Source organism: Eretmochelys imbricata, chromosome 1 (genome assembly GCF_965152235.1).
Source record: "Eretmochelys imbricata isolate rEreImb1 chromosome 1, rEreImb1.hap1, whole genome shotgun sequence".
NCBI lineage: Eukaryota > Metazoa > Chordata > Testudines > Cheloniidae > Eretmochelys > Eretmochelys imbricata.
In genome coordinates, this window is record NC_135572.1 from 321,965,559 (window position 1) to 321,987,732 (window position 22,174).

The following is a 22,174-nucleotide window of genomic DNA, read 5'->3' on the forward strand; positions in this document are numbered from 1 at the left end:
CCTCTAATTTTACTAATAATTACATGAAGAACTAAACAGTACTTTTTACATTTTAAGGACTACAATGACTTAGAATGCAGGGACATTTTTACCTGGCTGATTCTGGGAAACCTTCCCAGGAGAGTGAATCAGCCACTTTGTTAGAGGCTCCTGAAATGTGCTGTATTTCAAAATCAAAGTTTTGGAGAGCTACATTCCACCGAAAAAATTTCCTGTTAGTCTCTTTGACTGTGTGAAGCCACTTCAGTACAGCACGGTCAGCCTGCAGGTAGAACTGCCACCCCCAAATATATGGGCGTAGCTTCTCCAGAGCATACACAATAGAGTAACATTCTTTTTCTGAGACTGACTAGTGGCTTTCCCTCTCAGAAAGTTTTTTGCTGAGAAACACGACACAATGGAATTGTTGATGTGGTCCTTCCTTCATTAAAACTGCTCCCACACCACGCTTGGACGCATCTGTGGTTACAACAAACGGTTGGTTGAAGTCCGGGACCCTCAGTACAGGGTCAGATGTAAGGGCCGCCTTAAGCTGGTTAAAGGCTTTCTGACGCTTCTCAGTCCACTGAACTGCATTTGGCTGTTTTTTCTTGGTCAGGTCTGTCAGTGGGCTGGCAATTTGGCTGTAGTTTGGTACAAATCGTCAGTAATATCCGGCCAAGCCCAAGAAGGATTGGACCTGCTTTTTGACTGAGGGACAGGCCACTTATGGATAGCATTTACCTTAGCCTGAAGGGGGTTGATAGTACCTTGACCCACCCCGTGTCCAAGGTACGTTACCCTGTTTAGGCCTATTTGACACTTTTTGGCCTTAACAGTTAGTCCTGCCTCCCTTATGCGCTGGAAGACAGTTTGGAGGTTTTCCAGGGGGTTCTGCCCATGAATCTGAGAATACAGCCACATCGTCAAGGTAGGCAACTGCAAATTCCCCAAATCCAGCCAGGTTGTTATCTACCAATCTCTGGAAGGTGGCGGGTGCCTAAGCAAAAGCTTAAGTTCCAGATGTATTTTTTTCCTTTTTGTTTTTAAATAAAATGTACCTTTTTTAAGAACAGGATTGGATTTTTGGTGTCCTAAGAGGTCTGTGCTTGTTTGATTAGCTGGTAGCACAGCTAATTTCCTTTGTTTTCTTTCTCAGCTCCTCCCCGGGGGGGGGGAGGGGAGGGTGAAAGAGCTTGAGGGTATCCCACAGGGAGGAATTCCCAAGTGTTTCTTCCTGGGTCCAAGGATTTTTTTTTTTTTGGTCATTTGGGTGGTGGCAGCATTTACCAAGCCAAGGTCAGAGAAAAGCTGTAACCCAGGTAAAGCAAGCAGAGAACAGACCAAGCTGAACCTTGTCCTTGATGAAAAACTGTGTAGGGTGGCTCTGAAGTGAGGGCCCTGATTTATGAGACCCTCCTGCCCGCTCTGATGGCTATGAGGAAAGCCACTTTCCATAAGTAGAGCAAAGAGCATGCCACCAAAGGCTCAAATGGTGCCCCCATCAGTCTTGAGGAGGGCCAAGTTAAGATCCCAAGGCGGGACTGTCTATTTTACCTGTGGGTAGAGTCTGTCCAGTCCTTTAAGAAAACGGCTATAGAACACGATAGCAAAGATGGACCTGCCACTCAACCTGGGTGGAAGGCCAAGATAGCTGCCAGGTGCACCCTAATCGAAGACACAGACAATCCTGGATGTTTTAGATGTAACCAATAGTCGGTATTGTAGTTCAAGTGGGCAAGATCCCCTTCTGTCCAACCCAGATAGAGAACCTTTTCCATTTCACCAGACAGGTGGCCCTGGTGGATGGTTTTCTGCTCCCTAACAGGATCTCCTGAACCGGCTCCAAGCATGCTAACTCCAAAGGGTTCAGCCATGGAGCTTCCAAGCTGTCAGGTGGAAGGATCTGAGACCCGGATGAAGGAGATGTCCGTGATCCTGGGAGATCATGTCTGGAAACAGTGGTAGGTGATCAGTTCTTTGACTGTTAGAGGTGGTGATGGTGGTGGTGGGGCTCAACCCTCCAAAGTCACCAAATCTGACCTCCTTGACTGAGGACCCTGAGCCTGATGAAATGCCCAAGGAGTCCAGAAGGGCCCCTGCACCGGCACCTGCCACTGTACTGGCCAGCCCATGAGTGGGAGTCCCCGGCTCATCTCGTTATTCCAGTACCATTGGTGCAATTGGTGCCAGCTCTTTCTTGAGACATAGGACTCAGGTTCCGAGTCAGATGCTGAGGATTCACTCCTCGGACACCACGGGGGCGCGATGCCGGTTGGGGATACTGCATCATCACCGGCTTCCATTTTGACGGTACCTGCTTTGGTGTCGCAATTACTTTCGCCTCTGGTACTGGCTCACATCTAGGTGGTGACGGTGGCACCGGGAGGGACATCAGATCCCATGCCTCCCAGAATGCCTCCAGTGTGGACGGGAGTGCCATTCCCATGTTCCTATGGCTCTCCCTGGGGGGAGAGTCCAATAGCACCAGACTTGATGGTTTCCTTTCAGGGGCAGGAGTCAATGGTGCCGCAGCAGCGGTTGTTGAGCCCAAGTGATCTTGCCTGCCGAAGTCTTTATGGCGGGTAGGCTTCAGGATAGGGAAGTGCCCCTATCAGTTTTCCGCTGCTTATTGCACAGGACCAGAGAGTGGGAGTGGTGCCCATGCACTCTCCTGTACCAACCTCCTCTATACTGGCGAAATGTGGCAGTGCCTGGAGTCGTGCCATGCCAACGAGGAATCTTGCCTCAGTGCTGGGAAGGCCGGGCTGCAGTGCCTGTCCCCCATGGAAGCTGGTGTGCACCTTCTGGAGTCAGAGGTGCTTGGTGCCGAGTTGGGGTGACCCGGCTCCAAGAAGAACAAAGAGACATCTCCATTAAGAGGAATTTAGCCTCTGCTCCCTTTCCTTGAGTCTGGGGCTTAAAACCTCTACAGATCCTGCACTGATCACACAGGTGAGATTCACCCAAAGACCTGAGACAACTAGAGTAGGGGTCACTGAGAGGCATAGGTTTATGGCAAGCTCACACAGCTTACACCCCGGAAACCAAGGCATGCCCCAATGCCTGGGTGGGAAAGAACTTTGTTAAGCGGGATCCTTCACTACACTAAGTGTAACACTAACTACTAAACTTTTCTATAACTGTTTACAGGAAAAAGTACAAGCACAAGAAAAGTCCACTGGGGAGTACTTGCAGAGCAAAAATGAGCAGTTCCAAAAACCATTACAGGAGGAAAGAAGGAACCAAGGCACGTGGTGTGCACACACCTACATGGGAATGGATATGAGCAAGCACTTGAAGAAGAACTAGATGTTTAAAATGCAGACTGACCTAAAAGTTAAAGCATTATGTTGCTGCCTTGTAAATTCAAAAAGGATTGGACCAATTCTGCCTTCACATATACACATGCACTTCCCACTGCAGTCAACTGGAGCTGTGCCTGCAAATCTGAGGGTAATATCTCATCCTTAAGCTTTCTTGGGCATAGCAGCTGAAAAAAAACAAAAACACACATACACTGCGGTACATATGATCACAATGGAAGTCTTTCCCTCAGGTGGTATGAAGATTTCCCCACTAGCTTCCGCCTCAACTATTGGTTGTTCTTCCACACTTTGTCCATTTTCTCCACTGCACAGATTTTCATCTTCTCTGCTACCAAGATCTTTATTCTCTCTTGCTAAATTTGGATCCTTAGGATTAATTCCTTCTGTAGTAAACAGACACATAAACAGTAAGCTTTAATTACTGTATGATAAAGGTTTATAAAATCATGAATGGTGTGGAGAAAGAGGAGGTGTTATTTACCCCTTCACATAAACACACAAACCAGAGGCCTCCCAATGGTTAATGGTTTTAAACTTGCTGCCTAACAAAAGGAAGTACTTTTTCCACACAATGCACAGTTAACCCGTTGAACTTGTTGCCAGGGGAAGTTGCTGAAGTGAAAACTAAGTGGATTCAAAAGGGAACTAGATATATTTATGGAAGCTAGGTCTATCAATAGCTATTAGCCAAGATGGTAAGGGATACAACCCCTACACTGGGTGTCCCTAAGCCTCTGACTGCCAGATGCTGGGCCTGGACAACAGGGGAGGGATCCTTGATGACTGCCCTGTTCTATTCATTCCATTTGAAGCATCTGGCACTGGCCAGTGTTGGAAGTCAGGATACTGGGCTAGATGGACCATTAGTCTGACCCGTATGGCCATTCTTATGTTCTTATTTACTGACAAGTGGGGCATGCAAGGTCCTACTGAAGGAACATACAGGGCTTTAAAGAGTTAGACATTACATACGTGTATGTATCTCACACATACCTGGTGGGGTTCCATTATTCATAACAAATGCGTTATTCAGTGGCTGGCACATAGGTTCGCTACTGTCATTGAGTGAATTGATGTTCCCCTTTGACAAATTCTCTTGTTTCACAGGAACAGATGATGACAAAAATGTTGTTGGAGTCTTCTGGCCTTTTTCAGGCAACTGAAAGCTAAACTGCTTCTCTTTTTCCCAGCCAGCTAGTCTGCAGCTGATTAAGGAATGTGGTACATTTCCCTTATTCCTAGAAATAATTAAACAGTTATATGTAAACAACATTTATGAGAAAAAGAGGTTACTTGCAATAAAGAACACACAAATCAAGACAGAATCAAATTCAGTTACACTCCAATAAATCCACCCTCACTGAAGCATGGCATGGATATCAACTCCATTGAGAAGAATTTTCAGGATAACTAAAATAAGATAAATATAAATAAATAAAATAAAAAGAATAAACCACTAGATTAAGTTATCTGTGAAGTTTTAATATAAGGTAATGTAAGTAGGACCCATGGATTAGGTTCTAGTACAGCATAACAGATCGTCAGAGCTTATACAATATTCCTCTGTATTTAGACTAAGAAATAGCTGTGGGAACAGAGTCCATGATGTGCCATCTATTGGTAAAGGTTGAATGTTTAATGGTGACCATTAAGGTGAGCAACATGGATGCAACTCAACTTTGATCCTGTCAGATATGTGCAAGGTCTGAAATTCAGAGTGTCAGGAATGGTATAAGAAAAAGAAATAGCACAGTCAAAAGGGAAAGAGTTATAAGAGAATAATTTAGAGAGCTTACTCTATCCAAATGACCATGTTTTTACTCTCCCCTAGCTTAAGTGTTCCAAAGTTAGTCATTCTTGACACCTCCAGTCCTCCTTTGTCTCTCATTAAATTTTCATACGACTCATCCAAGTTCATTTCACTAGTGGCAGATAGTTTGTAAAAATCATGACACTGTCTTGAATCAAAGTTAAATGGTTAGACTCAGGAAAATATAAAAATAAATATTACATTTAAAGATCCAACAAAACTTAAGTACTTTCCCTCAGTGTTTGAGTACAGAAGTCCAAAAATGCTTTCTCAGCCATCTACCATGACCCCCAAGCTATTAAGTTGCATTTACTAGGGGAAGCAATGATTTAAAAAAAAAAAAAAATATATATATATATATATATATATATATATATATATATATGTATTACACACACACAGCCTTTCTTTAGAGAGGTCAAAATCTTGGATGTAGCCTGTAATGGCTTGGAACCAACCTACTCATCCTCAAAGGCCTGGTCCAACTCTCACTAAAGTATATGGAATGACTCCTATTGACTTCACTGGGAGTTAAACCAGGGCCCAAAATCAGCAAAGAGGGCAGTTTTTCCATGAGCAACTTCTTATGGCCCAATGCCAGGAGAAGCTTTAGAATCAGGTACAAAGTGAAATGACTGGGTTGGGACAATTCTCAAGTTTCCTTCTTCTGCTGCTGGCTTCATGGGAGTCCCTTTATGGATGTCTAAAACACTTTTAAGGTGACTGCGGATTTCAGCCTAAACTTTAAAAAAAAGGTAACACAACCCACACCAAAATCAAAAAATACCACCACCTGCAGTTTCCCATCAGTGTCAGTGATTGCAACTTTCTGGCTATGTCTAAATTATCAGTAAGACCCTCGGTATTACAAAGATGTTCAACTCATATTGAGGGAAATTTCAAAGCAGTAATGAAAAATACCTGAAATTACATATTCTGATTGAAATGAATTTTCTGTAGTTATCCAAGGCAACAGAAGAAAAAAAAAAAAACTAGTGCAGATTTTCTTTAATAAAAAAGTTTGTTTGTTTTTTAAATTCCACCCAACCCCCACTAGATGTCTCCCACTGCTATGACAGTGGACAGATATTCATCCCTACCCTTTACAATACTGGGGAAGATGCTACAATTGGCAAGTAGAAGACAACCCATGAACTCTATTTTTAAAAACAGATAATTAAAGCACCAGTTTAGTATAGGGACTTCATGCAAAAATAATAAAAATGACAAATTTAGAAAACAAAATAAGGAAGACTACAAATTAACTGCATGGTAGTACAGAGTATCAACAACATAAGCAGGAGCTTTAGGAACACTAAAACAGCTGTATTATGTTGCTATCACAAGTGACCATTAGTAGGACATAGTGCTACAGGAAGCATTTCAAGGTGATGAACACAGTTCTGCAGCATGTCCCTTTAAACCAATTTAAACTGAACCATGGTCAGAATGAACCTCCTAGTAGGCCTCAATGAGGGTTTTTAAAAACTGGTTTAAGAAGCTGTGGGAGCATAAATCATGTTATTTCCTCTCCCTTCTTAAAAAAGAGTTATGTTTAACTTCAAACATGAGAAGTTTCCTGTTACCCATTCTTGACTGAGGGAGCCATGCAGAGTGCTCTCCAAATGTAACATGACTGGTTACTCTCCACAACCACCACATTGACCAGGTCATGTCTACGAGGTGAATAACCATCAGGAAGTCTCAGAGAATCCAGAATGAAAAATATACTGTCATCTATTACGCCAATTCTTCCACAAACACTGGAAATACGAACCTGTAACATTTACACAATTAGTCTTATTACATGTCACATGCTTAAATTTGCTTAGGCAGTAATTTTTAAAACAATCACCACAGAATAGTACATGTATCATATATGTTTATTATTGAAGAAAACTGACACCCAGGCATTTCACAGTATGTCTATAGATTTAGTATAGATAGTAATCACCTTAGTGTTTCCTTAAATTTAAAAGTACCCAAACACAAGCAACTACATGTGCAGGGTAAAAATCATGCTTTAACTGTATGCTATAGTACATTAATGGCTGGCTATTGAACTTCAAGATACCATAGCCATCAAAGAGTTCCCTCGCCCTTCCATAGAAGTAATGGAATTGAGAGAACACTAAAACCTAAAGCTTTTCACCAAGAAGTGGAAGGTTGGACATATGACCAAGGAAGAGTATAAAAATATTGCTCGGGCATGTAGGAATGAAATCAGGAGGGCCAAATTGCACCTGGAGCTGCAGCTAGCAAGTGATGTCAAGAGTAACAAGAAGGGTTTCTTCAGGTATGTTGGCAACAAGAAGAAAGCCAAGGAAAGTGTGGGCCCCTTAATGAACGAGGGAGGCAACCTAGTGACAGAGGATGTGGAAAAAGGTAATGTGCTCAATGCTTTTTTTGCCTCTGTCTTCACTAACAAGGACAGCTCCGAGACTGCTGCGCTGGGCATCACAACATGGGGAGTAGATGGCCAGCCCTCTGTGGAGAAAGAGGTGGTTAGGGACTATTTAGAAAAGCTGGACGTGCACAAGTCCATGGGGCCGGACGAGTTGCATCCGAGCGTGCTAAAGGAATTGGCGGCTGTGATTGCAGAGCCATTGGCCATTATCTTTGAAAACTCGTGGCGAACCGGGGAAGTCCCGGATGACTGGAAAAAGGCTAATGTAGTGCCAATCTTTAGAAAACGGAAGAAGGAGGATCCTGGGAACTACAGGCCAGTAAGCCTCACCTCAGTCCCCGGAAATATCATGGAGCAGGTCCTCAAAGAATCAATCCTGAAGCACTTACATGAGAGGAAAGTGATCAGGAACAGTCAGCATGGATTCACCAAGAAAAGGTCATGCCTGACTAATCTAATCGCCTTCTATGATGAGATTACTGGTTCTGTGGATGAAGGGAAAGCAGTGGATGTATTGTTTCTTGACTTTAGCAAAGCTTTTGACACGGTCTCCCACAGTATTCTTGTCAGCAAGTTAAAGAAGTATGGGCTGGATGAATGCACTATAAGGTGGGTAGAAAGTTGGCTAGATTGTCGGGCTCAACGGGTAGTGATCAATGGCTCCATGTCTAGTTGGGAGCCGGTGTCAAGTGGAGTGCCCCAGGGGTCGGTCCTGGGGCCGGTTTTGTTCAATATCTTCATAAATTATCTGGAGGATGGTGTGGATTGCACTCTCAGCAAATTTGCAGATGATACTAAACTGGGAGGAGTGGTAGATACACTGGAGGATAGGGATAGGATACAGAGGGACCTAGACAAATTGGAGGATAGGGCCAAAAGAAATCTGATGAGGTTCAATAAGGATAAGTCCAGGGTCCTGCACATAGGACGGAAGAACCCAATGCACAGCTACAGACTAGGGACCGAATGGCTAGGCAGCAGTTCTGCGGAAAAGGACCTAGGGGTGACAGTGGACAAGAAGCTGGATATGAGTCAGCAGTGTGCCCTTGTTGCCAAGAAGGCCAATGGCATTTTGGGATGTATAAGTAGGGGCATAGCCAGCAGATCGAGGGACATGATCGTTCCCCTCTATTCGACATTGGTGAGGCCTCATCTGGAGTACTGTGTCCAGTTTTGGGCCCCACACTACAAGAAGGATGTGGATAAATTGGAGAGAGTCCAGCGAAGGGCAACAAAAATGATTAGGGGTCTGGAACACATGACTTATGAGGAGAGGCTGAGGGAACTGGGATTGTTTAGTCTGCAAAAGAGAAGAATGAGGGGGGATTTGATAGCTGCTTTCAACTACCTGAGAGGTGGTTCTAGAGAGGATGGTTCTAGACTATTCTCACTGGTAGAAGAGGACAGGACAAGGAGTAATGGTCTCAAGTTGCAGTGGGGAAGGTTTAGGTTGGATATTAGGAAAAACTTTTTCACTAGGAGGGTGGTGAAACACTGGAATGCGTTACCTAGGGAGGTGGTAGAATCTCCTTCCTTAGAAGTTTTTAAGGTCAGGCTTGACAAAGCCCTGGCTGGGATGATTTAATTGGGGATTGGTCCTGCTTTGAGCAGGGGGTTGGACTAGATGACCTCCTGAGGTCCCTTCGAACCCTGATATTCTATGATTCTATGATGATTCTATGATATTGGTAAACTGACAGTTTTATCTTTTAATTGGACACTCAACTGACATAAACACCTGTAAAGACTCATTTGTGGATATACTGGATATGTGGTGACTCAAGAAGGAATAGTAACATTTTCACTCACCAAAAAAGACAAGCGTCCTTTTATAACCCAGAGTGATTGGAAGACTTTTAAAGCAAACGTAATAATAAGCACATCCACTGAATAAATGATATTCATTAGTTTTGCATCAAGTGTATGTAAGTATAGATGTTTTAATTCTGAGCAGGTCTGTGTACAGACAGTATGATCTGGGTATTTGTTACCTTCTCAACAAGTGGTTGGTAGCTAAAACCACAAAACCCAACCAATAAAAATAACAAAATTTCCCATATGACACATTTAACTCCCCCTGCCACCACACACACAAACTTTGTTTTAGAAATAATCCTATATCAACTCATGAGTATTAGAATGAACTTAATTTTCTTTTATCTTTCAGATGAAAACTTGTCCAATACTTAAGCCCCTTCATTTTCAGTTTAAACCAAAAAAATCCTGGGTTTTACAAAAACTATTATTCGTTTTTTCCCCGATTTTCATCCTACTTTCGTATTATTCAAATATATAAAAATAACTTGTTTTATTAGGAAAAATACAATACATTGCATGAGATATATGTATTACGATAATACATTAGTCTGTGTGTATATGCAAAACTGCCTGCTGAAGTAAGGCTATGTATTAATCTGGAAGATACACACAAGAAACAAATGGGCACGCATGCAAGCTCTGAAGTGCATGCACATCTGAATATATTGATAAATCTTACGCCTACCATGTACACATTTCAAGCTGTTAGCAGATAATGGTTTCAACATTATGTTATATTTAAGGATTAGAGATATAGTGTTTTCTTAAACTCAAAGGTGACATTGTTTTGAGTTCTGTTTTAGTTATACAGCAAACCACACTGAATTCTGTTCAAAGCATTAATCTACTGAATACTTTTTTCTCCGTCCTTATGTCCACCAAAATAAACCCCGATATTTACCTAGAAAAATTATTAATAGTTTTTGCACCGATTTTCAGTAGTTTTTGTTGTTGTAGTAATAAACACCGATAAATTCCCAGGAAAAAATTAAATAAAATAAAAACTGAAAACAAAGGGCACTACCAACACTGTAGCAGATCTACTAAGACAAGCAGCCATTTTTCCTCTTACAGTACAGCGTGAATATTCCCCTGCCAAATGCCCAGAGCAATATGCAAAATACATACTTTGTCCACTCGCTTATATCTCAGTGGCTTTACAGAAACTGCTTCACTGCTCCATGTTGTTGGGTTAATAAAATATTCAGCTTGCACCCAGTCACCTTTACAAGGTTTGAAGCCTATAAAAACAGTGACATTTTTGCAAGTTAAGTGGTCATAAAAAGACACTCTGCATAACTCTGTGGAAGCATGTCGTGTTTTTGCTATAAGAGGGCACTGTGATTTGACATAATTTAAGGAACTTTAAAGTTACCTGCTAAAATGTGTTAAAAGTATACTTATTACAACACTATATATTGAGTGCTACACGTAACAGGAGATACAGAGAACTTCAGCACTTAACTTTAACGCTGTTTTATTTTTTGTGTCCACCAAAAAGCACGTCCATGAGCTCCTACCCTGTTGCCTGATGGACTGTTGCAACAGGCTGAGACTTCACTGAGAGTGCATCAACTTTTTGACAGGGGAGGAGGGAATTTAATTCATAAATTACACTTGCGAGGGATAAACCTTTGTCTTTAATACTTAACACAGTTTAAGGAGTACCATTCTGAAGACACAGAAATGTTGGCCCTAATCTGGCAATACATTCTGCACAGGAAGCCCCCTACATCTGTGCAGAACTCCACTGAAGTCAGTACAGCTACATGGAAGAGCCAAGTGTCTACACAGGTGGTTTTGGATATCCCACCCTACTTTGTGAAGGAACATTCACTGTTCAAGCTGTCATGTTAGCCAGCAGCACGAAGCCTACGCAGAGCTGGCCACACAGAGGATTTTAAAGCTAGTTTTTAAAAAAAAAAAAAAGTTACTGAATTTTACTAAGTGTCTGAAATAGGATTTTTTAAAAGTTCATTGCAGTAAACAATGAAGATTAATTAAAATGTAATTAAACGTTACAATTTATAAGTTTTCAAATGGCTAGCAACAATGAAAGATCTGTGATCAAACTGTGATCCAAAGAAAGCCACAACATTTGCTAATCACTTATAGGGGAGTTGTTTAAAGGTCAAAGCATCACCAAACTCGGGCTATGGCTACACTAGAGAGCTTGCTGCTCTGCCACTGTAAGCTCTCTAGTGTAGCTGCTCTAAGACAACGGAAGAGAGCTTTCCTGTCAGTTTAATTAATCCAGCCCCGCTCCCCCATGAGCAGCGGTAGCTATGTTGGCAAGAGCAGATCTCCCACTGAGCATCAGTGTGGACAACGTTAAGTTGACATAAATTATGTCCTTCAGGGGCATGGCTATTTCACACTCCTAAGTGACATAATTTATGTCAATTTAAGCTGTCGGATAGCCATAGCTTCACATACTTAATACTTTTACTTGTGTTACAGCTTTACTCCCACTCAACAGTAAACTTCAGGAGTCACAGTGATAAAACAAAGATGAACAGACTTTGGACTACAACTTATGTATTATAAATTTGGCGAAATCTTAGCCACAAATTAAAAAAATAAAATAATCCTAATTTTTAGATATACATTATTTTAGAAGTTCATGTTACAGTAGTGAAAAATAGCACTTGAAACAGAATCTATTTTGTAGATTTAATTTTGTAGATTCTGTAGATTTAACACAATAATTATGAGATCACACAGCTGCATTCCCTCAGGAAAGGGCCTTTTACAACAAGTTTCAGCCTGTAGCAACATTTTTTTTTTTTGGATAAGTGTAAAACCCCGTCTGAAAATAGGGTTTTAAAATGAAATGTGTGGGACACCCTCAGCCAAGGTTAGGAGTCAGTCCTTTTTATATACCAACATGTTTATTTTCAAAAAGACGTATTAAATTTCACTAATTTCTCTATATTTAAAATGAGTAAGGGTAGGCTACACTAACTGTGAGAAGAAATTACCTCTCATACAAAGCAAGCCTACTTTCAATGAAAGTGACTTAGAGCTCAGTCTACAGCACTCAAAAATATGAAAAAAATAGCTGTCTTCATCCCAGTTATTACTTTTACTCTAATAAGGATTATCTGCTATTTGAAATATAAATTCTTGTACTGTGCACCAGACACTTAACACACAAGACTTTCGAGACCATTAAAATGGTTATGAACATGATCAAGATTTTTTTTTCCAAGTCATACCTTCACAAACCCGGTCCATGGTGAAAGAAGTTGTCTTATTAATATAGCCACCATCTTTAGTAAGAGATGTAATATTGCCAATTAACATTTTAGTTTTTAATTCAGAAGAGTCGTAAGTAGGACTGCTATAGTTTTCCCATTTGTCTGAGACAGCTTCTACCTAAAGAGTGCAAAAATACAATATTCCCATAGCTGATATTTCTACTTCACTAATTATTAGGTTAGCAGCAAAGTTAAAAATACACTCAATATGTCCCGTGTGATGTACCAGATTTCAAGTATTTTAAACTACATTTTATAGCCAACCAAAACTACTATTTACAGGATTATATACCCATTTTAGTTGTCAAAAACTCATGTCTCCCCCCACCACAAAAGATTAAAAATACTATAAAAATAAAGGAATCACTAGCAGTAACAATGATATAAAGGTGCTAAGGAACTTCACTGTCACAAACATTTGTTTCAATTAGTTGCACCAGTGCTGATATTTATTATTGTTGTTCATTAATCTATCTGCCTTGTCCATCTCACTTTAAGATCAAGGCAGTATCTTACAGGGTCTCCTGGCAGGTTGGGAGAGAATTTGTTTTCAAACACTTTAATTCTGTGCAAAAAATGACTAGAGCTAGAGCACTTCCCATTCTGTGAATCAGCAAATGCAAGAATTCTTACTATTTGTCATCAGTTTATACACTATAAAAAAATTTAAAAAGGGACATTCAAGTGACAATTGGTAATTTTAAATTAATGGGTTTTTTTACCTCCATGCTTTTAAAATGTACTCTTTCATTTTATTAAGCAGGTAAACAGCTCCAGGCTGGTGTTTGCAAAATGTCAGCCTGAGAAGGGTCATGTAAACACAACCAGTCTTCTGCTGTGCTAGAAGAAAGAAGCAGATACCATAGGCTTCTTAGCTGCCTGACCCATGGAAGCAGTAATGATTCCTTAATTACTTGGGAAGTTTAGGGTAGAATTAGGAATCAGTGGCCTGAGAGAAACACTCCCTACAAGGGCTAAGCAGCAGCTGCAACTTTAAGTACCATGCCCTTGCTTCCAAGGAGTCACTGTTGTCACTAGACCAAAGTCCCCACTATACAAGTCACTGATCTATCAGGAGAGTTCCTTCATCCTGCAAGGATTTCCCCCCTCCTCAAGGAGGTCTCCAGCACTCATAAGCCCCCTTCTCACCTCAAGAGTAATAGTTACTGATGTCACTGGCCAAAAGCCCCTTACACCTCCAAGCAGCAGTTGATGCTAGACTCTCACAATAAACCATGTCTGGGTATATATGAGGAAACTGCACAGTGTAAGAAATTGGGCAAGGCATGCAAAAGGACTAGATAGGGGAAAAATACTCAAGCAGGTATTGTGGAAGTAAAGAGATATGGGATTACTGTAAGGAAAGCAAAGTGAAATATATTTTAGTATTAAACAGTGATATAATAAAAACTCACATATATAATAAATATCCCATTACATAGTTTTCTTTTAAAATGAATAAAAGAGAATACAGGTAGACTTTCATCATGTTCAAGCACTGCTGTGTTATGACCAATCTGGGGCACAGGAACTAACATGATCTGTAAACAAACTTTATTGTTTTACCTAGAAATGAGCTTGTAAAAGGAGGGTTGTAACACTGGAGAAAGCATGCAGGTTTGAAGACAAAAACAAAAAAATCAGTTTTCATTTTCAGAAAGGTTATAGGATCATAACCATCTAAAAAGCTATTTACATAAAAATAATTTGACTTGACAGTGTCCCTTTAAAAGGCTGATCGTGGCTTAGGCCTTAATTTTTCAGCAACCGCACATCCCAGGAGGTGAAGTGTACAGAGACAACAAGCTCAAAGACCCAGCAGAAGAGTTAAGTGCACCACAGTTATATAATATTAACCGTTATTCATAGGTTACAAAGCTTTTAATGGCTTGTTTATCAGAAGTCTTGCTTCTAACTTCTGCACTGAACAGATACAAGTTTTTCCCTAAAGAATAATTACTACAGTGAGGCAGTGAAATTTAACTTAAGTAGATTTTAATTTTTTAAATAGATTTTTAAACCAAGCAAAGAAACACGATCAGTTTACATACAAGTCCAGATCTTGTTTTATAAATAAATAACACCTGTAGAACACTCAACTAACTCACATATCCTTGTTTCACAATAGAAAACTTGCAGCTAGTAAGTTTCCTCACTTCTTCCCCGCAATTACTTACAGGACATACTAAACCCTCAGCACTGCAGCATGGAGGGAAGAAGATTGCAGCAATGTGCTTGAACAGTGCTATCCAAGCTGTGATCGATACACCATTGGTAGTCTGTTAAGCACTAGATACTCTGGACCTTCTTTACAAGCCTCCAGACCCTTCTTCAGAAAGTAGCAAACAAAAAACACCCACAAACCACCACACAGACCAAGAAGGAGGAGACATGTTAGCAGTCTCTACTGGGGTTGTGCGCTACTCAAAGAGAGGAAATAAGCACCACCCTTTGAGCATGGACCCTCTGGTAATGCTAGAGCTGCTAAAAGCAGCATGAGAGGGATATCCAAGGGAGAAGAGGACAAGGTGACAAGCCAGCATCACTAGTGCAGGGAATCAAACAGCAGGAAAACACACCGAGCAGAGTAGGAAGAGGAGAAAAAGAATGCATGGGGAGATGAAACAAAAATTGTACTAAGGCAGCAATACAGTAGTTATTGGTCTAATGAGAGGTAAAAATACAAAAAAGATGGTATTTTCAAAAGCACTTAAGTGTTAGTCAACTCTACCACTGGAATTAATGGCCATTGATTTAAATGGGAGAAGAGTTTGGCCAATGCCATGTACTTTTCAAAATATCACCCTAAATACTTACCAAATATGACATTTTCAGGCAAGCAACTGCTGTAGTTTCTATAGGGATACTATACAATCATAAATAGTATTTCTCTCATGGACCACCACCTTGTATTAAGATGGCATACCCACTATGAAAAATTGTTTGGGAATTAGAAAGTGAGTCTGAACATACTATGAGGGTTAAAGAAGGTTAAGAGATGATCTCAGAACATAGTCTGTAATCGAATGGTAGTTTGGGAAGTCCGTAAGAGTCACAGAAAAGGGTCATCCCCAAGCTTCAAGGGGGCATTCATTACCATAGTGCAATGCACCCTCCACAAAACAACTCAAAACTATGACTGGAAATCCATCCTAAATTACTGCCGGCAACTGATCAAAATGTCCTGCTACTGTTGCAGAGTAGGGTGGGGTTGCATATGAAAGAAAGGTATTCAGAGGCAGGTTCCCTGTATGAATCACCTAAGATTTAGGTGATTTGGACCTAATTCTCCTGTGGACTCTTAGCACATTCAGCAGGCTAGTTCTGTGCTGCTGTAAACCCTGCCCCAAAACAACAGAAATCAAATATTATGAATTGTGGTTCCTAGTAAAATGTCAGCATTTACTCAACAGATATTACACCATTATTGCCTATTTCAAAATATATGCAAAACAATGTAGTGCCTACTTTCCCTCAATTTCTTCACAATCAGCCCACTCACTTGCACACACAGCACTCAGGCCTTCCAAAGCTCTAGGGCAGGGATTCTCAATCTTTTCCTCTCTGAGGCCCACCTCAATATGTTATAGAAATTCCAAGGGGGGAAGGGGAACTTGGGCCTTGGCCATAGACGTACTTTGACTTCTATTTGGGGAGGGCGGGCAGGGACCAGCAGGGCTCAAGCCACCTCCTCATGGCGGGGTCCAGGGAGGGAATGCCACCTCCATCCCCGACTCACCTCATCAGGCCACCCAGCCTGTCTGGGTTGGAGGAGGGTGCAACCAAAAATTAGAACTCAAAGGTGGGGGGCTTAGCTCAAAAAGTTTGAACACAGCTTAGGGTGCAGGGAGGGGGTAGCTAGGGGCGTGTACAGACAAGGGGTAGCTCAAGGTACAACTGGGGTTGTGTGCATACAGGGGGTGGCTTTGGGTGTAGGGTGGCCAGGACTGTGTGCGGGCATGGGGGTAGCTCAGGGCGCAGGGAGAGGGGTACCTGGGGCTGTGCTCAGGCATGGGGGTAGCTCAGGGTGCAGAGAGGGCATAACCTCAGGGTGCAGGGAGAGGGATATTAGGGGCTGTGTGCTAGGAGGGCACCCCTGCAGTCCTGGTTCCTAGAGGGGTCTGCCAGCCACAGAGCCAGGTCTCCCCATCCAGGTGGCTCTTACCAGCTGCCTCTGCGGGAGCAAAGGGGGCTGGGAACTGAGGAGCAGCTTCAACTCGGGGCACCAGCAGGAGACGAGGGAACGCTTCCGTTGCTTTCTCCATGGCACCAGCCAGAGCAGCAGCTGCCCCACACTGCCTCCGACCTGGCCAGGGGGCAGGGAGAAGAGATGGGGGGGGAGGGGAGATGTGGAGCTGGCCCTGGGACTGCCATGCTCTTGCGCTGCAGTTTGGGGAGGAGGGGAAAAGCCTCCATGTCCCCAAATGTGCCCATGTGCTCAGGGCTTCTGCCCCACAAGGAGCACCTGTGCCTCCCAGCTTCAGCCTCATGGTGGGCGCCACGGATCAGGGTTTCAGCCAAACGCCTCCCAGCTTCAGCCCCGCGGGGGGTACTGGGGCTCAGGCTCTGGGTTTCAGCCACGGGGCCTTGTGGCCCCCTTGAAAGGGATCATGGACCCCAGGGGGCTATGGTCCCCCTGTTGAGAACCACTGCTCTAGGGAATAGTAAGCCTTAGGAAAAATAGTTGAGTATAGACCAGGGGTTCTTAAACTTCATTGCACTGCAACCCCCTTCTGACAACAAAAATTACTATACGACCCCAAAAGGGGGGACCAAAGCCTGAGCCCACCCGAGCCCCATTGCCCTGGGCAGGGGGGCCAATTCCAAAGGCTGGTGGGGACAAAACTGAAGCACAAAGGCTTCTGTCCCAGACAGGAGGGCCTATAACCTGAGCCCCACCACCTGTACGGGGAGACTTTGGCAAACCAGTAAAGTGCCTGAAACCACTATGGTTTATTGCTAAAAGCAGCCAAGTCAGCAGGCTGTAAATTGGCCATTCAGCAGTCTCAGTTTAACCAAGGCAGGAGGAAGAGAATGGGTTTTTGGGTGCCACAGAGAAGGCAGCTTGACGCCGCATCCTTCCTGATAAGGACTGTGTTGAAGCTACTGATACATGCATTTTAGAAGAGCAGGATGTGCCCCAGGAATGTCTACTGGGGCCTCAAGTCTGCAAACTCTGGAAAAACCCACACCTGGTTAATCAGTAATCAGAAGGAACCTCTCGCTTGACCATTGAAACTGCTAACTTAACAAGTTTGCTTTAAGGGACATGTCATTCTATTACTAATGTATAAATGGGGGAAAAAGTTTGAGGTAGTGGGACTCTTCAGGACTGGACTCTCCCTCTGGATACATCTTGTGTTCCCCACTGTGCCACTCGAGAGCCACACTCAGCTTTGGTAATTATCAAGGACTGGGGGTGTTTTACTAACCTGTTGCGGACACGTGTATAAGTGCTTGAGACCAAATAAAGTTTAGCTTTAAGTGAAAGCACTCTTGTGTTGTCCTGTTTGTGCCAGCCATTTATCCGTCCAACGGTCGGGTGTCTTCTGATTTATTTCCTGACACCACCCCGCATAGAGTAAAAGTTACCAAGAGCTTTGGGTTGAAAGAACCCCAGGTAACACACCCAGGGTTGAAGCCCTCAGGCTTTGGCTTTGACCCCAGGTGGTGGGGCTTGGGCTTTGGCCAGCCCTGGCAACCCCATTAAAACGGGGTTGTGACCAACTTTGGAGTCCCGATGCAGACAGAGTTTGAGAACCACTGATATACATAAAAAGAAAAGGAGTACTTGTGGCACCTTAGAGACTAACCAATTTATTTGAGCATGAGCTTTCGTGAGCTACAGCTCACTTCATTGGATGCATGTGCATATGCATCCGATGAAGTGAGCTGTAGCTCACGAAAGCTCATGCTCAAATAAATTGGTTAGTCTCTAAGGTGCCACAAGTACTCCTTTTCTTTTTGCGAATACAGACTAACACGGCTGTTACTCTGAAAACTGATATACATGATTTTATTGTTTTAAAATCTGCTCTCTCTTATGTTGTGCTGTGTGCCTACTGCTGAGATTAAACAGCGTTTTAAGAAAGTTTTCTGGTCACTGGTCATAGCTCCAGAAGGGAAGCTATGGGTGCTAAACCCAGTCACACATGTAGAGAAATCAGGGTTGATATACAGGAGGCTGTAGCCCAAGACTCAATCTAAGAATGGGGAAAATCAGGGGATTCCATCGCAGGACAAGTGAATGAAAGAAGCCTAACACCTTGTGGAGAAGCACCCCCAGAGATGAGTCAAAGGTGCAACTAGATCCATAACCATTACAGGCACTCAGGTGGTAGGCCATAAAAGTACACGGACAGATACCAGATACCACTGTGCAGTAGCTATTGCAAAATATTTAAGTTTTCTTCTTACACATTTTTATATAGGAAGGTAAAGATATTATTATGAATACATTTACAGTTATATGAATTGACAGGTACTAATACACTTTTCAACCTTAAAGAAATATTCGGTAATCTAAATGATTAACAATACCCAGGTCTGAATAAGATATGAGTGTCTCAGGGTTTATTTTATATCAATTGGGAGTAGTTCCTAATCCAATTTGCTTTCACCTTATTTCAGTGTGTGTCACTCATCTTTGGAGAAGGTGAAGAACAAATAAAATTTGAAAAGAAATGGAATACTGATCCAACTCTCATAAAATAAAGGGAAGATATGTGTTCCTATTCTGCTCCATGTGGAAACTTATACTGAAACAGTTTTGTCATTTTACTTACATTTTAGTTACTCTAATAAACAGTGTAATGGGACAAGACAATAAGATACTTTTACTTGCTATTGGTTTTATTTTGAATGACATTTTCCGATCAGTAAAATGATTCTTATACAGTTGCTTTATTTCTAAGTCAGAATCCCACTTAAAAAAAAAAAATCCATAAACCCCATGCCCATTTCCAAAATCAGGGCCATCTATATATGTATTATCCTACAACACATGCCAAGTAAGGACCCAATCCTGCAAACACAAGAACACTCCTTTTTCTCACAAATAATGGTTGCAGGATCAGGTCCTAATCTTCGACATCAGTAGGGCCCTACCAAATTCACGGTCCCTTTTGGTCAATTTCACAGTCATAGGATTTTTTAAAATCATAAATTTCATTATTTCACCTATTTAAACCTGAAATTTCAGTGTAATGGTAGGGGTCCTGACCCAAAAAGGAGTCAGTGCAGAAGTAAGGATGGCAATACTGAAACCCCCTAAAATAACCTTGTGACCCCCCCGCAACTCCCTTTTTTGGGTCAGGACCCCCCAATTTGAGAAACCCTGGTCTCTCCCATGAAATCTGTATAGTATACGGTAAAAGCACACGAAAGACCAGATTTCACGGGCCATGACATGTTTTTCATAGAATTTGTTTTTTCATGTGAATTTGGTAAGGCCCTGTCAGGAACAGGGAATTCATTTGGCGTGTCCAAGGCACTGAAATTAAAAAAGTTAGGAGGCTTAGTTTCCTACATATTGTCCAGCTACCATTTCAGTTAAATGTATCCTCCTCTCTTCTCCCTGGCATTTTGGACATTCCCTACCCTGCCCATACCTACAACCTTCAATGGGAAAAAGGGTTAAATGAATATTTTGGATGCAAGTTTGGTAGTGTGGGACCCCAATAATTAAAGGCACTGTGACAAGTCAACCTGACCAAAAGTGATACAAAACACCTACTTCAGAAATCATCCAGACAGAAAAATCTTTAGAGACGTTTCCTTACAAAGGCAGTTCATAACACAAAATGCTAGACCAATTGCACTACTCATTCATGTCTTACCCTGATCGCCTTCAATCCATTAGATGTTTTATCCTCTTCAGCAATAGCAAGGACTTTCTGTCCAACATTCAGTGGCACACCGCTCATCACAGCATCACTTGTGAAGCAAATCAAGTCATCTATCATCCCATAATCATGGCAAAATCTTGTCACTACTCCTTGTACGGTTTTTAACTCTTTATCATCTGAAAGGGGGAAAATATGTTTATATGCTTATATAAAAACAAAACTAATTTTTGATGAAAATGTATAACTGTGGTAGTTATCATAAATGCCATGTAATGGAAACAATTCCCAACTGTGCTTGCAACCAAAATACTGCCACACTGAGAACCTGAGAAATTTATTTTCAAAGTCAAAGTTGCAAGGAATGTGAACAGTAAGCAATCAGCCTAAATAATATATAAAACTGGATTCTGAAAAATAGTTCTAATAACTTAAGACAGTAGCTCTCAACCTTTCCAGACTACTGTACCCCTTTCAGGAGTCTGATTTGTCTTGTGTATCCCCAAGTTTCACCTCACCTAAAAATTACTTGCTTACAAAATCAGACATAAAAATACAAAAGTGCCACAGCACACTATTATTGAAAAATTGCATACTTTACCATTTTTACCATAAATTATAAAATAAATCAATTGGAATATAAATATTGTACTCAGATTTCAGTGTACAGTTTATACTGCTCTATGTATTCAAGTCACTGTCTGTATGAAAAAACCAACCAAGTACATTCTAACAGTACCTTTTATCTTGTACTTTGAAAACAGAAAGGAAGCTTCATAATACCCCTGCAACGTAGGGGCTACACATTTTTATCCCAATTTCCAGATGGGGAATCTGAGGCACCAAGGATAAAAGATGTGAGAGCCCATAATTACACAAGCCAAGGGCTGTCCTGGAGCTCTGGAACAAAATCCTTGCTTCAAAAAACTCCCTATCCTGTCTCAGACCATTAGGCGCTGCCTCCTAAGACTAGAGAAGTGACACAACAAAGGTGGTGTCTTTGTGTTGCTGCCACAACGAGTTGATTTGTGGCAGGCAGGCCATACCTCTGTTGACCCGCATGCTGAAATAAACCAGACAACAGTTACTTGGTTAAGACCAGGTCCCCTTCTCTCTGCCCCGCAGAGATCTCGCCAGGCCAGGGGCCTGTCCAGCTCAGAGTTAGGGACAGGATCTCCCTGCCCGCAGCACAAGGCACTGCTGGCATCAAATGGCACAGGCTGGAGCCACCCTCGGCTCTGACCAGCCCCAGGGACTCCTGCTCCCAGAGGGAGGCGAGTGACGCAGGCCGCTGGGGCTGGAGCATCGCGCCCAGAGGAGTTGGCCTCACGGGCCTGCGCTAGGGCCCGCTAGACTCCCGGCTGCGGCGAGTCAGGGAGCGATACCTGTGGCCGCCGGCCGCTTCTCTCCGGGCCCCTCCCCTTCTGCCCGCCTCCAGAAGTAGGCCAGGGCTCTGGACAGGAGCTGGAGCATCCCCAGCCCTGACTGGGGCGCGAGCCCGCCCACCCGCGGCCTCCCGAAGCTAGGCACGAGCCTGGGAACGTCGATGGAAGCTTCACGCCCCCCACCCGCTCTACTCCCGGCTTCAGTCGCCGCTCTCCGGAGTCACGTGACGGCACGGCATGCCTCCCTCCCCCACGCGGGCGCTGCGGCCGTCCGTTGCGGGGGAAAAGAGCGGACGGAGAGCCTCACCTTGCGCAGGCGCAATAGCGGCCTCCGCGTGCCTC

At 42.7% G+C, this 22,174-nt stretch overlaps 1 protein-coding gene across 1 annotated transcript in view; it reads right to left on the reverse strand.

The window, feature by feature from the left end:
• Window positions 1-21,920, reverse strand: part of MOV10L1 (Mov10 like RNA helicase 1) — an 81,777-nt gene extending 59,857 nt beyond the window's left edge. Inside the window, exons 1-8 of the mRNA XM_077807850.1 lie at window positions 21,833-21,920; window positions 20,442-20,626; window positions 12,562-12,721; window positions 10,472-10,584; window positions 6,705-6,895; window positions 5,105-5,266; window positions 4,302-4,546; window positions 3,499-3,691 (exon numbers count right to left, since the gene is read on the reverse strand). Of these exons, the coding sequence (XP_077663976.1) occupies window positions 3,499-3,691; window positions 4,302-4,546; window positions 5,105-5,266; window positions 6,705-6,895; window positions 10,472-10,584; window positions 12,562-12,721; window positions 20,442-20,626; window positions 21,833-21,920 (1,337 nt within the window). The remainder of the gene's footprint in view (window positions 1-3,498; window positions 3,692-4,301; window positions 4,547-5,104; window positions 5,267-6,704; window positions 6,896-10,471; window positions 10,585-12,561; window positions 12,722-20,441; window positions 20,627-21,832) is intronic.
• Window positions 21,921-22,174: the final 254 nt, after the last annotated feature.